The sequence below is a fragment of the Mucor mucedo genome (assembly GCF_025094135.1).
Source record: "Mucor mucedo strain NRRL 3635 chromosome Unknown EV154scaffold_47, whole genome shotgun sequence".
In the NCBI taxonomy this organism is placed as follows: domain Eukaryota; kingdom Fungi; phylum Mucoromycota; class Mucoromycetes; order Mucorales; family Mucoraceae; genus Mucor; species Mucor mucedo.
Window position 1 is genome coordinate 188,325 of NW_026252331.1, and position 13,523 is coordinate 201,847.

Sequence of the window (13,523 nt, forward strand, 5' to 3'; positions counted from 1 at the left end):
TAAAAGAAAGCAGACATGCATCTTGTCTTTTTATACACAACGATTTTAAATTTTAATAAATACCACATACTTACTTTTTTTCCATTTTTTAGAAAATAGACAACATTTTTCATGTAGATCACTTGATTACTGCTTAAAAAAGCGAGTGTTCTTATTGAGTTTCGAACCACACTGTAAATCCACGGTCAGATCACCTTGTGATTTTTAATTTTTCAATGTCCGTGTGTGTCATCCCACCTGCCCACGGCCTGCCCACGGCCTGCCCACGGCCTGCCCACGCAACTCCCTTCTTCTTTTCTCTAAGCACAAGCTACCACATAATGACGAGAAAAATAAATAGCATGAATGCAACTTTAGCTTGGAGTCGGGAAAGAGAACCCATGCTGGTGACAGGTACATTAACAGGTGCCATGGCGCCTGATTTCTCTAGTGCTTCTCAGCTCGAGATTCTTTCTTTTGGTGGAGGCCACCTTTCTTCCCTTTGTAAAGTCAGCACCACCTCCAGGTAAAAAAAAAACCCACAAACACACACGCACACACACCGTGGTGAAATGACTAAAAAGTTGAAAAAGATTAGGTTCAATACATTAGCTTGGGGTCAAGGTGTTATTGCTGGTGGTATGGAGACGAACGAACTGGAACTTTGGAACGCCACTACTATGCTTGATTCCACCAAGAGGTAAAGAAACACAGTTTTTTATTTTTTTTATTTCCTTGTATTTCTTTTCTTACTTCTAAACTATATAAAAAAGTGCCACAGAGGCGCTGATACTTCGTACATCCATGCATACAGGAAAACTCGCCTCTTTAGATTTCAACTTTTTCCAACCCAACTTGTTAGCCTCCGCCGGAAATCACAGCGAGGTTTGTAATGTGGATAAGTTTATGAGAGATTAAACTAACATGGGAAATATGTAGGTATATATATGGGATTTAAATCAACCGGGTACACCGTTCACACCAGGCACAAAATCATCCAAGATGGATGAGATCACCAGTGTCAAGTGGAACTGTCAGGTACAACATATCCTCTCTACCGCTTCTACCAACGGTTATACCGTCGTGTGGGATTTGCGTAACAAGAAAGAAGTCATGACCTTGCCTTCCTCTTCTTCCATCTCTTCCATTGCCTGGAACCCTGACATCGTAAGTCTTTGTGTTTTTGGGCGAGAATTTATATCTATTTTTTTGTTTGTTTTACAAACATGTGATTTTATTTTTTATAGGCCACACAAATTGTCACTGCTTCAGGCGATGATATCAACCCAACGTTATCCTTATGGGATTTACGGCATGCACATTCACCGGAAAAGACCTTTCGGGGTCATACACAAGGTATACTGGATGTAGCATGGTGTCGACACGATGCCGATCTTTTAGTGTCCAGTGGAAAAGACGGACAAACCCTATGTTGGAATACGCAATGGGGGACTTTGCAATCACAGGTGGCTACTGATAGTAAATGGAGTTTTCGTGTGGATTGGTGTCCACGCCAACCCCATTTACTTGCCTATGCCAATATGAACGGATCCGTGAGTTTTTTTTTTAAATGTATATTGTAGTGATATGTTTGTTTTTCTAAAAGATGATTGGAAAGATAGATTAATGTGGTATCGATAGAGGACTCTACCACTGTAGCAGCAGCACCACCAAAATGGCGTCGTTGTCCTGTAGGAGCTACGTTTGGACTAGGTGGAAAATTAGCTCGATTTCACAAGAAATGCGTACGAGTGACTACGATCCAAACAGACCCAGAAATCATGAAACGATCCGAGCAATTAGAATCAGCTACGGAAGAAGACAATGTGCATCATTTTATTGAAGATCGTATTCGAGAAAGTCAAGGACAAGATAAAGTGGATTGGGAGATTCTTTTACCCTTGTTTTCAGAGAACGCTCGCGAACATTTAATTGCGTATTTGGGGTTTGATCGAGATACGGTAGTGGAAGCTGCAGAGGCTATACTAAGAAAAAATACAAAAAAGAGCCCCCAGGAGAGTGATCATGGGCAGACTACCTTGTTTCAAACATCTTCCAGTTTATTTGTCGGTGGCGAGGGACAAAAGGGGGTGGCTGCCTCGTTTTTTAAAGCACAGGATCCTTCATCACAACAACCGTTTAAATTCTTTCCTACTACATCAACAACAGATTTGGATGGGTGTATAACACAGGCAGTAGTATTGGGCGATTTCGAAATAGCGGTGGATCTTTGTATTGCTCATGATCGATTTGCGGATGCCTTTATGTTTGGCATGTGTGGCGGTAGTGAATTACTAGCACGTACACAAAAAGCGTATTTGAACAAACAATCCAAGCATCATGCGTATCTTCGATTATTGGAAGGCATTGTACAAGATGATTTGACGGGTATTGTGAGGGATGCGGATGAAAAGGATTGGTCGTCTGTGCTTGTGATCTTGTGTACGTTTGCTCAATCTACAGATTTTGGAAGGTTATGCGGGATCATGGGAGACCGATTGATGAGGCGCACTGATTTGCGTGAGCACGCCACCTTATTTTATTTGGCGGCTGGTGATTTAGAGAAAGTGGCGTCCATTTGGATTGCTCAATTGGATGGAGGAGAAGGTGTGCGATTACAAGAGCTTGTGGAAAAGATCACCTTATTTCGAAAGGCCATTCAATTCGAGGACCCTCATAAGAGAACGAAGGAGAAGGGAGGAGAGTATGTATTGAAATCCTTGTATGCGAAATATTGCCAGTATGCCGAATGGATGGCAACCCAAGGGAAATTGGAGGTGGCAAAGAAATACATTTGTTTGATTCCCGATGATTATGTGAAGGCTAATTTGGATTCAATGGTGCATGCACGTGTATTTCGTATGCCTGAGGAGACAATGATCATTCAGACAAAGAGACCTGTGTCGTCAGCTACTACCCTCGGTTATTATAGTGCTCATCAGCAGCCATTTGTTACTAAAAGACAATAAACTTTTAATCAATTGTCGTGTAACATTTAATTACCTTGTTTTTTTGTTTGTCAGTGGTAAAAAAAAAATTTTTTTTTTAGCTTTTTAACCTTAACAGAAAAACTGTATGCATAATATCCAAGTATAAAAACAAGACCTGAATGGACAAGTGTGACATCGTACCTTAAAAATTTATTTTTTCCACAATAGAGTTTTTTTTTTATGATAATTTAGTTTCTTTTCTCTCTCTTTTTTTCCTCTCATTGTACACTAAAAAAAAAACCCTATTAAAAGAAATGCCTAGAGTATGTAAATCAGGAACATCTGATCTTGTAGTAGAACAGTTAAAAGTGCTCGAAGGGAAACAACGGAATGCTCGGTTTAAGCCTTCTAAAAGACAAAGCTTGCATCGACGCCGACATACGATTGATGCTTGGCATCAGTTTGATGAACCTCTCATGCCTTGTCGTCGACTTTCGTCTTCGGATGGGTCCAGCCATAAGAAGAACGTGCAGCCTCCCCACAAGCGAATTTTAGTGACGGGTGGTGCTGGTTATATCGGTAGTCATACCTGTCTTGAATTATTAAAGAATGGATTCGATATTGTAGTGATGGATAATATGGTAAATTCGAACAAAGGTAAGGGTGAAAAAAAAAAGAAGAACCCTTGCATACAAACATATAATAACACTATATAATTTACATTGCGGTCTATTATAATAGAGGCACTGTATCGTGTGGAACAGTTGGCAGGTCGACCTATTATTTTTATCAAGGGCGATGTTACACGGGAATCCGATCTGGAAGCGATTTTTGTCGAATATCAGTTTTGGGCCGTCCTTCATTTTGCTGCAATCAAGGCGGTGGGTGAATCGACCCGGATCCCTTTAGAATACTATCATAACAATTTAACAGGCACGTTAAATCTGTTGCGTGTCATGAACAGGCACAATATTAAGAACCTGGTGTTTTCCTCCAGTGCCACCGTTTATGGCGAACCTGAAATGATGCCCGTTAATGAGACCGCTCGTTTAGGTCCAGTCACAAATCCATACGGTAAAACCAAATTATTTGCGGAGGAAATACTCGGTGATCTTTATGCATCGGATCCTCAATGGAATGTCGTCCTCTTGCGGTAAATTTTTTAATTTTTTTTTGCGTTGCTAGGGATGATGTCATTAATATGGATGTGTGTTGTTAGGTACTTTAACCCGGTGGGAGCGCATGTATCTGGCATGATTGGAGAACATCCTCATGGTGTACCGAATAATTTATTGCCTTACGTAATCAAAGTCTTACAAGGGCATTTACCATTTGTCCATGTCTACGGTAATGATTATGATACCGTGGATGGTACGGGAGTACGAGATTATATCCATGTGTGTGATTTAGCCACAGGGCATTTGGCTGCCCTCAAAAAGTTGGAAGAGAAGCCCGGATGTAAAGCCTATAATTTAGGGACAGGTGCTGGCTATTCTGTCTTGGAAATTATACACGCTATGGAAAGAGCTACACATAAAAAAATCCCTTACAAGGTAATTTCCAACATGGTCTTTTTGGTTATAAAAGGAAACTTAATTTAAAAAAAAAAAAAATATGATATATAGATTGAAGAAAGAAGACCTGGTGACGTTGGCACTTGTACAGCAGATGCTTCACTGGCCTATAAAGAATTGAATTGGACGCCCTCCTACTCTATGGATGATATGTGTCAAGACATGTGGAGATGGACTCAAAGAAATCCCAATGGTTATGATGGTGAACTACTTTCTTAAAGCCCGAGGTTTTACTTTTTTAGGAAATCTCCCTTTTTATTATTACTCTATATATTAATTGACTGTTTTTTTAATTTTTTTTTCTCTCTTTCTTTTCCTCTTTATTTTTTTTTTCCGTACTCTTTTTTTTTATATATACATATACTACTCTCCTTTAAACCATACACTATTTCAGAAGAAAAAAAAAATAACTCTATATTTAATAATTTATACAACTTAATTTAACAAAAAACTTAATAAACACATCCTCATCACAATGCCTACATCATCTGCCGCTGCAGCCAGTCCAGGCAATTCACACAACGTTGTCGGTGTTCATTACAAGGTGGGAAAGAAAATTGGAGAAGGAAGTTTTGGCATTATCTATGAAGGTAAGATAGCTCTTTTAGCATAACCACCAACAACTAAACATCCCTTTTTTTTTCTTTTTGATAGGCATCAATTTGCTCAATAATCAACCCGTAGCCATCAAGTTTGAGCCTAGAAAGAGTGACGCACCTCAATTACGAGACGAATATCGAACTTACAAAATTATGGCTGGATCCAGTAAGATCCTTTTTATTTTTTATTTTTGTTTGTGTGTATCTATCTGAAAGACACTAACAACTCTCCCTCTTTTCTATAATTGTAGTTGGTATACCTACAGCTTATTATTTCGGTCAGGAAGGGCTTCATAATATCTTGGTGATTGACCTTTTGGGTCCTTCACTGGAAGACATGTTTGATACCTGTGGTAGACATTTCAGCGTCAAGACCACGGCTATGCTTGCTAAACAGATGGTAGGTTCTATTATTTACAGGCCCCCCCTTTTTTATTTATATAAATATATATATTAACATTCTATATATAAGCTGACTCGAGTGCAAACGATCCACGAGAAAAATCTGATTTACAGAGATATTAAACCAGACAACTTTTTAATCGGTAAACCTGGTACAGAGACAGAGAATCAAATATTCATTGTGGATTTTGGTATGGCGAAATTGTATCGAGATCCCAAGACAAAACAACATATTCCTTATCGTGAAAGAAAGAGTTTATCTGGTACTGCTCGTTATATGAGTATCAATACCCATTTAGGAAGAGGTATATTTTGATTTCCTCCATATTTGTTGTTTTATAATTCAACCTTAATTTTTTTTTTAAATAACCACTCTTTTTTTTTCTATCTTCGGAAACATAACATCATAGAGCAATCTCGTCGTGACGATCTCGAATCGCTGGGTCATGTCTTTATGTACTTCTTAAGAGGCTCCTTACCCTGGCAGGGATTAAAGGCTGCTACCAATAAGCAAAAGTATGAAAAGATTGGTGAAAAGAAACAAACCACTGCCATCAAGGACCTCTGTGAAGGCTATCCAGGTTTGTCTTAGTTACCCACATTTTCATTGTTCTTTATTAACTTTCTTTTTAAATAGAGGAATTCGGTATATACCTCCAATATGTGCGTAAATTAGGATTTGAGGAGACTCCTGATTATGACTTTTTGCGTGGATTGTTTTCCAAGGCTATTGAGAAAGTAGGAGAACAAGACGATGATATTTACGACTGGATGTTACTCAATAGTGGAAAGGGATGGCAGACATTATCCAAACGCAGTGGTCGTCAACAAGCCAATAACAATAAAAAGGCTGTCAAAGATCAACCTAAATTGGATACTCATCATGCACAGGTGAATTCAAGACAACAACCTGAACAGCAACAACAACAACAACAACAACAACAATATCAACCAAAAAAATCAGGTTTTTGGTCCAAATTATCATGTGGTTTATGTCATTAAAAAGCAATCTTCTTTTTTTTTTTATCCTTCTTCTTTACAACATACACTCTCTTATAACACACACTCTTGTTTTTTTTTTCTTTTTTTTTTTTTTTTTTGACAATCAGTAATAAAAAGACACTTTATATTCGGATGTATATTTTCCCCTTTTAGTGCCTCTCTCTTTCCCCACATTCTTTTTTATTATTTCAAATTCCCCTCCCTCTTCCATGTTACATCGACCTGGTTTTATTGTCGGCTCTTCCCGCTAATACTCAAAATAAATAGCACCTTTCAAGGTCCGCTTGACTTTACACAAACAAAGGAATCATGGGTACATGCAGTCTCGGGTGGATCTACCACAATCTCCAGCTACATGACAGGACATACTTCAAGTACTAATCAACTGCCTGAAGGGTAGCCTGTACAGCGTCCTTTTCGTACCGAGAATTCGTCTTCAACTGACCTTGCTTTGAGCAAAGTCACTCGCCCATTTCTCAAGGCCACAGTGACAAACTCTATTCTCATAGACATTACAAATGTCAGTGACCAAAAGAAACTTTTCTTGAAGGAATTTCAAGCATATGGTAAGCGTAACTTGCATCTATGGGCAGCTGCTAACCAACTCCTCATGGAGTATGGTCATATTTACGCAGTAGTTACTGTATCTCCCTTCTTGCACAAACAATTTGTCGAAAATCCCAATTTTGTTCTACCTTCCTTCGCTGATTCCTTTTCAGCTTATCCCTCGTTGTTATCTTCGGCCCGATATTCGAAAGATTACATTCACTGGTCTTCCTCATTAATATGGTCACCGAGACAGTGGTGTATCTCAACAATGCTCTATGTTTCGCTGATATTCCCCCCTCGTGGCTGCTCTCTTGCGTTACTCTGCTACCCAAAAGACCGCCTTTTGACACTTTGAAAAATTGGCGTCCAATCTCCTTGATCAATACGGATGCTAAAGTCTTCACTCGTATTCTTAGCAGCCGAATGATTATCACGGCCTCCAAACTTATCAATCCTTACTAAACGGGTTTTGTTAGAGGTCGCTTCATCGCAGATAATGGTCTCCTCATGAAGCTAGTTATGGAACAAGCTCGCATATCCTCATCTTCTGGTATAGGTTTACTTTTGGATCAAGAAAAAGCTTATGATCGTGTCCATCCGGATTACTTTCGTGCCGTACTTCTCCGATTTGGATACCCTCTCACTTTGGTAGATTATATTGATCGTCTCTTCTTTAGTACTGACTTACAAATTAACGTAAATGGTTTCTTGTCACAATGTATTCCTCAAAGACGTGGTTTAAAGCAAGGTGAACCTTTTAGTCCTATTTTGTTCAATTTAACCTTTGGACCTCTACTTCGTAAAATCCAACTTGATTCCCGAAAAATGGGGGTATAGATTACCTTCTCCTGTCACCAATCCATCATTAGATCCGGTCAAATTACCTGCGTATGCTGACGATATTATCTGCCTTTTGAATGATACTAGTGAACTGACCCACCTACAAACCCATCTGTCTCTCTATGCACGTGCATCCACCGCCAAAGTCAACTTTCATAAAACTGGAGCTGTCTCATCATATGGAGCTTCTTCTATCTACAATTCGTTTTTGGCGTTCAGCATTACTGTCTTACAACACCACCAGCTGGCATGATTGTCAATCCCCCGCCCCGGTTGTGTATTAGGGTTTTCCATTATACACCTCAACTTCTCATCGTAACTTGTTTCTTGACGGTATTTTGAACAAGGTTTCTAAAGCCTGCCAAATTCACCAACATCGTGGTTTATTTGTTCGGGGCGAGAGCTACGGTCTTAAACTCTCTGGTACTCAGTAAACTCTGGCATGTCCTCCGTGGTCTCAGTCCCAATGTACTTTATCAAGTCTATGCAATCCGTGATCTCGAAATTTATCAACTTTCGTATATTTCCTAAGATCAGCTTTGCATCATCCTGTTCAGTTCGCTCTTGTGGTGGTTTAGGTGTATTTGATCCCGTCTTACAAAAATCAATATTACAACTGCGTTAGCTACAAAATCTCATGTCTTCACTAACTGATACATTTGCTTCTGTTACTCCACATGTTAAGTCTTTTGTACTGCCTCGATTGATAGACTTCTTTTTACTCTCCAATCTCCACATCTGTAACTGATAATCAATTTCCAACCGCTCCTCAGGGTCTTGACCATAGGTTTTATTTTCTATTCCCTCAATTTCGTTCGCCTGCTGCCAAAAACATTGTTGGATCTCTATATCTACTTTTCCAAGCCATTGATCGATTACCTAAATCAGACACGGATGTTGTTATCAGCGCTGCTACTTGTTTAGAACTTCCAATGACTTTCATTACAATTAATTCGCAGCTGTCCACTTTGCGTCGATCTATGGTATCATGGCCTAATTACGTATCTAATGCTCTTGACTCAGCTAATGAAAACTGTTTACGGCCTAAACATTTAACAGATTTCGCGATCTACCCGTCCTTATCTCGACAAATCCTCCGTTTGGTGACCAATGACGAGCTTACACATCTGTCCTTCTTTGTTCGCTCGTTTATCCCTTCTTTTCGTGTCTTCAGATATACTCCTGTTCTAGATCACTGGGTAGTGGATATCACACTATTCCTACTTGTATTACAGTTTGTTTCTCCTCCCGGTTTTCTACATGACGTGTTAACCTGGAAGATTTACCGTCAATGGTGTTCTGCCTCACCTATCCATCCTTCTCTTTTCCCTCCATTTGCACCCACTCTAGCCACGGATTGGTTTAAATTTTGGAATCTCCCCTAATCACATTCTTGCCGCAATGTCTGGCATTGGTATATTCATAAGAAAATTCCTCATAGATCTGTTCTGCATAGATTTATGTCAGCGTACTTCCCAACACCAGTTTGTCAATTATGTTCACATCCATCCGAAACTCTTGATCATTTTTTGTTTGAGTGTCCTTTCAAACTGCCCGTTTGGCAATATATCTGGGATTACTACATCTCTCTATCCTCCATCACTTTGTCGACCGATATCTTGCGTGTTAGCTTCATACTTTTTGTACCCTCCTGCCCAATATGCCACTTCTTTCTGAATCTAGCCTTCTCGCTCTTTCTGCTACTCTCTAATCAAGTTGTTTGGGCCATTGGGCTTTTGTCTTTAACGACACTCCTTTCAATACTGCTTCCACTCTCTCCCTCGCGTCCAAAAAGATTTTAAAATCTCAACATGAAGCACTTCTTCAATCTGGCATCCCTCATTCTCCCCCTCCCATATTCTCTGAGGACAACTTATACTCCCTTCAGTGGTAAGACCTTCTGGTGCTCAGGCTTCCGCTAAAACTGCTTTTATTTTTTCTAAATTTCAAACTTGAGTATATACTGTAATTATAACACCAACTTTAAAATAGAAAACCCAAAAACACAATTGTGACTATTTCACAGAGACTCCGTCTCCATATACAAATATATAAAAAGAAGGATATCAGTAAAGGAGTTGGAGAAATCATGTTATTTTTTTTTATGACTCATGCCCAAATTAGCCAGACCTATTAAAATACATACCAGATTTTACCTTCCAAAACCTATAGAAGTTTTTAATTAGGTCTATGATTCAAATAAAGAAACAAATATTACTACTACCAAGGGCGTGTTAAAAGATCTGCAACTATAATATAGTCTACATAATTTATCTATTTGGTCGTATTATAAAATACGCTATTAGTGTTGCTCTGATAAATATTTTTACTCTGACAAAAGTATTTTGGACATATAATTTTTTACTTTAAAAGATAAGAAACAAAAGAGGTTTTTTATTGAAAGGAAAGCGTTTATTAGGGTGTGGGAGGGGGACTGGCCAGTGTCAGGTCGGAGAGAGGAGAGGAAGGGCCGGAGGAAGGTTCGGGGGGAGGAGGAGGCGGAAGCGAAGGAAGGGAGGGAGAGAAGCGAGCGAAACAAAAGAACCCGCAGAGCCCGGAGATGCGGGACGAGGAGGAGGAGCGGCTGGAGCGGCAGAAGAAGAACCCCCCCCCCCGCCGATAAGGAAACGACGCAAAACTAAAAAAGACGCGCTGTTAATAGACAATAATAGAAACGATGAATCATACACTTACAAAACCCCACCCTCGTAGTGGTTGACCGGAGGGGTGTAACCCTCCGGCAACGAAGAGGAAAACCATAGGACGTACAGTCTGGTAAAAGACATTAATATTGAATACAGACACGAACTATGTTGAGGATTACTTACCCATTTTTAAACCTTTCCTCCACGAAGGAGGAAAGGCGGAGCCCACCATAAGGAAACCCCAACAAAAAGAAGCCCCTAAAAATAAAGAAAGACAGTGTTAATTAACAAAAATAAAAATAATGAATCATACACTTACCACAGTCCAAACGGACAACAGCGAAACGGCCGGATTGCCTTTTTTCAGCCGGAGCCGAAAGAAGAAAAACTGTCTGGTAAAAAGACATTAATATTGAAGACTATAAACCTGACAGACACGAACTTACTTGAGGTGGCGTCGCCCCCCCCCCGGCCATGGAGAGCCGGGGATAATGTAGCCATAAGGCAAACCCAACAAGAAGAAGCCCTTAAAAATAAAAAAAGAAAGAAAGCGTTGTTAATAAACGATAATAAAAATGATGAACCATACACTTACCATATTCTAGAGGGACACGAAAGTCTCATCTGTGCTGGGTTATACCACCCATAAGCCAAGGTAGTAACTGGTAAAAGACATGAATACCTTATACTATTAAACTTGATAGATACGAACTTACCAGAGATTGCATTGTAGATTGCTAGAAAATTTTAAAAATTGAAGGAAAAAAAAAAGGGAGGAGGAAGTTGGATTCTGGAACTTTGTTTATATATGAAATGAAAACAATCTAAAATGATTAGTCATTTTTTACAGAATCTCATGGAAGTTGATCAATTAACAAATATTTCAATTGGACGGGCGTTTCCGTCCGCACTGTTTATCTCAAGTGTTGATAAATTAAAAAGAAACTATTTTAAATTTGAAACACGCATAATGCATGAAAATATGATATGTACTTTTTGGCAAGACAAATCCAGGAATATATAATGGTGCAATACGAGTCCATTTCTGGAAATGATAAAAACTGGATCCGAGTCTGTTAAAAGTTCACACAAAACAGTAGACAAATAAAGCTAATAATATATAAATCAATTTAAAGATCAGAATCAACTAAAAGATGAGAATCAACTAAAAGATGAGAATCAACCAAAAGATGAGAATCATCTAAAAGATGAGAATCAACTAAAAGATGAGAATCAACTAAAAGATGAGAATCATCTAAAAGATGAGAATCAACTAAAAGATGAGAATCAAAAGCTTTTTGGCAGTAATTTTATAAGCTTGGGGCTTACATTCAAATACATAATAGATCACAAAGCGGTTGGTTTATCTTGGGAGGCAAAGGCCTGTATTTTATTTCAAAAAAATTCATGCTATAATAAATCTTTTTGACTTTTCATGCAAGTCAGCAGTTAAGCTATCTTGTGTCACCTTGCGCACGCACAGTTTACATGCAACATTTGCATCAACAAATAAATAATACAACAGCTTACAATGAACGCATTGTCCATGACAAAGTAGTGGTTTTAAATTCCTCGTGTCGATTCATTTTATCCAATGTGTTGGCACCGGATTCTAACATTAACAATACTGTAAGATGAGATAGCCCGCCTAAATATATATTTAAAAAAAACCCACAACATGCTTTTTTTTATCTGAAGTGTTTGCATGAAAAATTACTGCACTTCAATGTGATTGGCTCAGACAATGTCTACTTCAGTGGGAGCTCAAAAGATTATTTAAAGCAAGCTCTGTCTTGTTTCCTCTTCTTTGGTAATCCTGGGGGTTTCTTCTGTAATTAAAGGTCGTTGATGGGAATCAATTGCACCCGGAGGTGGTCATAGTTTATTTTGATGTATAGTACAACAATTGCTTCCCAGCCTCACATACACAACTTGTGGGATATAGGACTAGCAGGTTCTACGGCCTAACATGTTGTAAGTGGCCAGACTCATTTTAAGATAGAAAATAGTTATGTTGGCTCTGACTATTCTTCTTCTGGAGTAAGGTTTTTTTGTAGGCTTCTTTTATTACAGACGGTTAGCATTAGGTGGATAAAGTACATAAGTCTAGTCTTTTATACTAAAGGTTTTGTACGCACCTTTCTCACATTTTTGGACCAGATAGCTTCCACCTTCTCGTAATTGGTCCAGTTAATCAGTATGATATTTATAGTGATCATGTTTGGAACTGAGAGAATCACTTTCTTTTTTGTATAATACATACCTCATTTTACCAACCATACTAAAAACAAGCCCCATTAAAGTAATTCCTACTATGCTTGGGATTGCCACGTCTCTTTTTTTTTTCGGTACCTATGGGTCGACCATAAATGTGTACAATTTATTCAATTATGCGTGTGCATGTGTAGCGCGTAATTAATACCATATAGGCTAAAATGAAGCTTTATTACAATGTTTGATAAGGAAGGTTTAGTGCTTCGTCATATCAGTCAAGGTGGTCCGTTCGTCTTCTCCAAAATGGGAATAGTGTGGCGTTAATGCTACAAGGTGGGATTAAATTATTAGACAACAACAGCCGATAAAAGAGGACTGATGCTGGGGCTACTGGTGACTTTTGTAATGTGAATAGTTCTACGTCAAATGGCCTTACCCTCAATAAAGTGGCGTATGAAAACAGTCAAGACTTTATTGTTGAAGCATACGAGCTTGTTTCTAATGACATGTTTTCGCAAGATAGACAGTGATACAGTTACAAAAGTTGTGTCTTTAGATGTTTTTGGCTCTTAAAATCCTAAGCAGCAAGTTACTTATAGCTAGTCATAATAAAAGCACGTTGAATTCGAGCTCAAGGAGTCTCTCTTAATTCTCACTTTTACTAATGACCAACTCATTTTTGTATTCTGCAATACGAATTTCTTCAATCAGCTGACTCCTTCGTTATTTTCATCGAGGATTATATTATTAATAACTACGTTTATTGGTTTGAAGCATTGTTTCTTGACA

The 13,523-nt window shown here is 38.7% G+C and overlaps 5 protein-coding genes across 5 annotated transcripts; 4 read left to right on the forward strand and 1 right to left on the reverse strand.

Annotated features, from left to right (window-relative positions):
• Positions 1 to 341: 341 nt before the first annotated feature.
• EV154DRAFT_420985 (WD40-repeat-containing domain protein) lies at positions 342 to 2,948 on the forward strand (the record flags this gene model as incomplete). Its single annotated transcript, XM_051595984.1, has 6 exons — positions 342 to 505; positions 578 to 679; positions 753 to 864; positions 919 to 1,146; positions 1,227 to 1,532; positions 1,602 to 2,948. The coding sequence occupies 6 exons, from the start codon at positions 342 to 344 to the stop codon at positions 2,946 to 2,948; spliced, it is 2,259 nt and encodes a 752-aa protein (XP_051457496.1).
• A 138-nt stretch (positions 2,949 to 3,086) lies between these two features.
• On the forward strand, positions 3,087 to 4,830 carry EV154DRAFT_231849 (UDP-glucose 4-epimerase). The gene is made up of 4 exons (XM_051594505.1): positions 3,087 to 3,566; positions 3,651 to 4,062; positions 4,129 to 4,462; positions 4,535 to 4,830. Exons 1-4 carry the CDS (start codon positions 3,224 to 3,226, stop codon positions 4,700 to 4,702), a joined length of 1,257 nt encoding a protein of 418 aa, XP_051457497.1. The 5' UTR covers positions 3,087 to 3,223; the 3' UTR covers positions 4,703 to 4,830.
• A 128-nt stretch (positions 4,831 to 4,958) lies between these two features.
• On the forward strand, positions 4,959 to 6,486 carry EV154DRAFT_481601 (kinase-like domain-containing protein; the record flags this gene model as incomplete). Its single annotated transcript, XM_051598405.1, has 6 exons — positions 4,959 to 5,073; positions 5,138 to 5,248; positions 5,334 to 5,482; positions 5,555 to 5,789; positions 5,895 to 6,065; positions 6,122 to 6,486. The coding sequence occupies 6 exons, from the start codon at positions 4,959 to 4,961 to the stop codon at positions 6,484 to 6,486; spliced, it is 1,146 nt and encodes a 381-aa protein (XP_051457498.1).
• Positions 6,487 to 10,232: 3,746 nt separating this feature from the next.
• On the reverse strand, positions 10,233 to 11,277 carry EV154DRAFT_509546 (uncharacterized protein). The gene is made up of 7 exons (XM_051601613.1): positions 11,237 to 11,277; positions 11,116 to 11,182; positions 10,967 to 11,046; positions 10,840 to 10,912; positions 10,704 to 10,778; positions 10,570 to 10,647; positions 10,233 to 10,513 (listed from the first exon to the last, which is right to left on the reverse strand). Exons 3-7 carry the CDS (start codon positions 10,994 to 10,996, stop codon positions 10,320 to 10,322), a joined length of 450 nt encoding a protein of 149 aa, XP_051457499.1. The 5' UTR covers positions 10,997 to 11,046; positions 11,116 to 11,182; positions 11,237 to 11,277; the 3' UTR covers positions 10,233 to 10,319.
• A 230-nt stretch (positions 11,278 to 11,507) lies between these two features.
• Positions 11,508 to 11,949, forward strand: EV154DRAFT_481603 (uncharacterized protein; the record flags this gene model as incomplete). The annotated part of the gene is made up of 2 exons (XM_051598406.1): positions 11,508 to 11,595; positions 11,657 to 11,949. The coding sequence occupies 2 exons, from the start codon at positions 11,508 to 11,510 to the stop codon at positions 11,947 to 11,949; spliced, it is 381 nt and encodes a 126-aa protein (XP_051457500.1).
• Positions 11,950 to 13,523: the final 1,574 nt, after the last annotated feature.

Coding starts and splice junctions, on each gene's coding strand:
- EV154DRAFT_231849 (XM_051594505.1), top strand. CDS start 3,224: ATGCCTAGAGTATGTAAATCAGGAACATCTGATCTTGTAGTAGAACAG. Junction 3,567..3,650: donor TATGGTAAATTCGAACAAAG/GTAAGGGTGAAA, acceptor CTATTATAATAG/AGGCACTGTATCGTGTGGAA. Junction 4,063..4,128: donor TGGAATGTCGTCCTCTTGCG/GTAAATTTTTTA, acceptor GTGTGTTGTTAG/GTACTTTAACCCGGTGGGAG.
- EV154DRAFT_509546 (XM_051601613.1), bottom strand. CDS start 10,996: ATGGCCGGGGGGGGGGCGACGCCACCTCAA. Junction 10,779..10,839: donor TGTTGTCCGTTTGGACTGTG/GTAAGTGTATGA, acceptor CTTTATTTTTAG/GGGCTTCTTTTTGTTGGGGT. Junction 10,648..10,703: donor GAGGAAAGGTTTAAAAATGG/GTAAGTAATCCT, acceptor GTCTTTTACCAG/ACTGTACGTCCTATGGTTTT.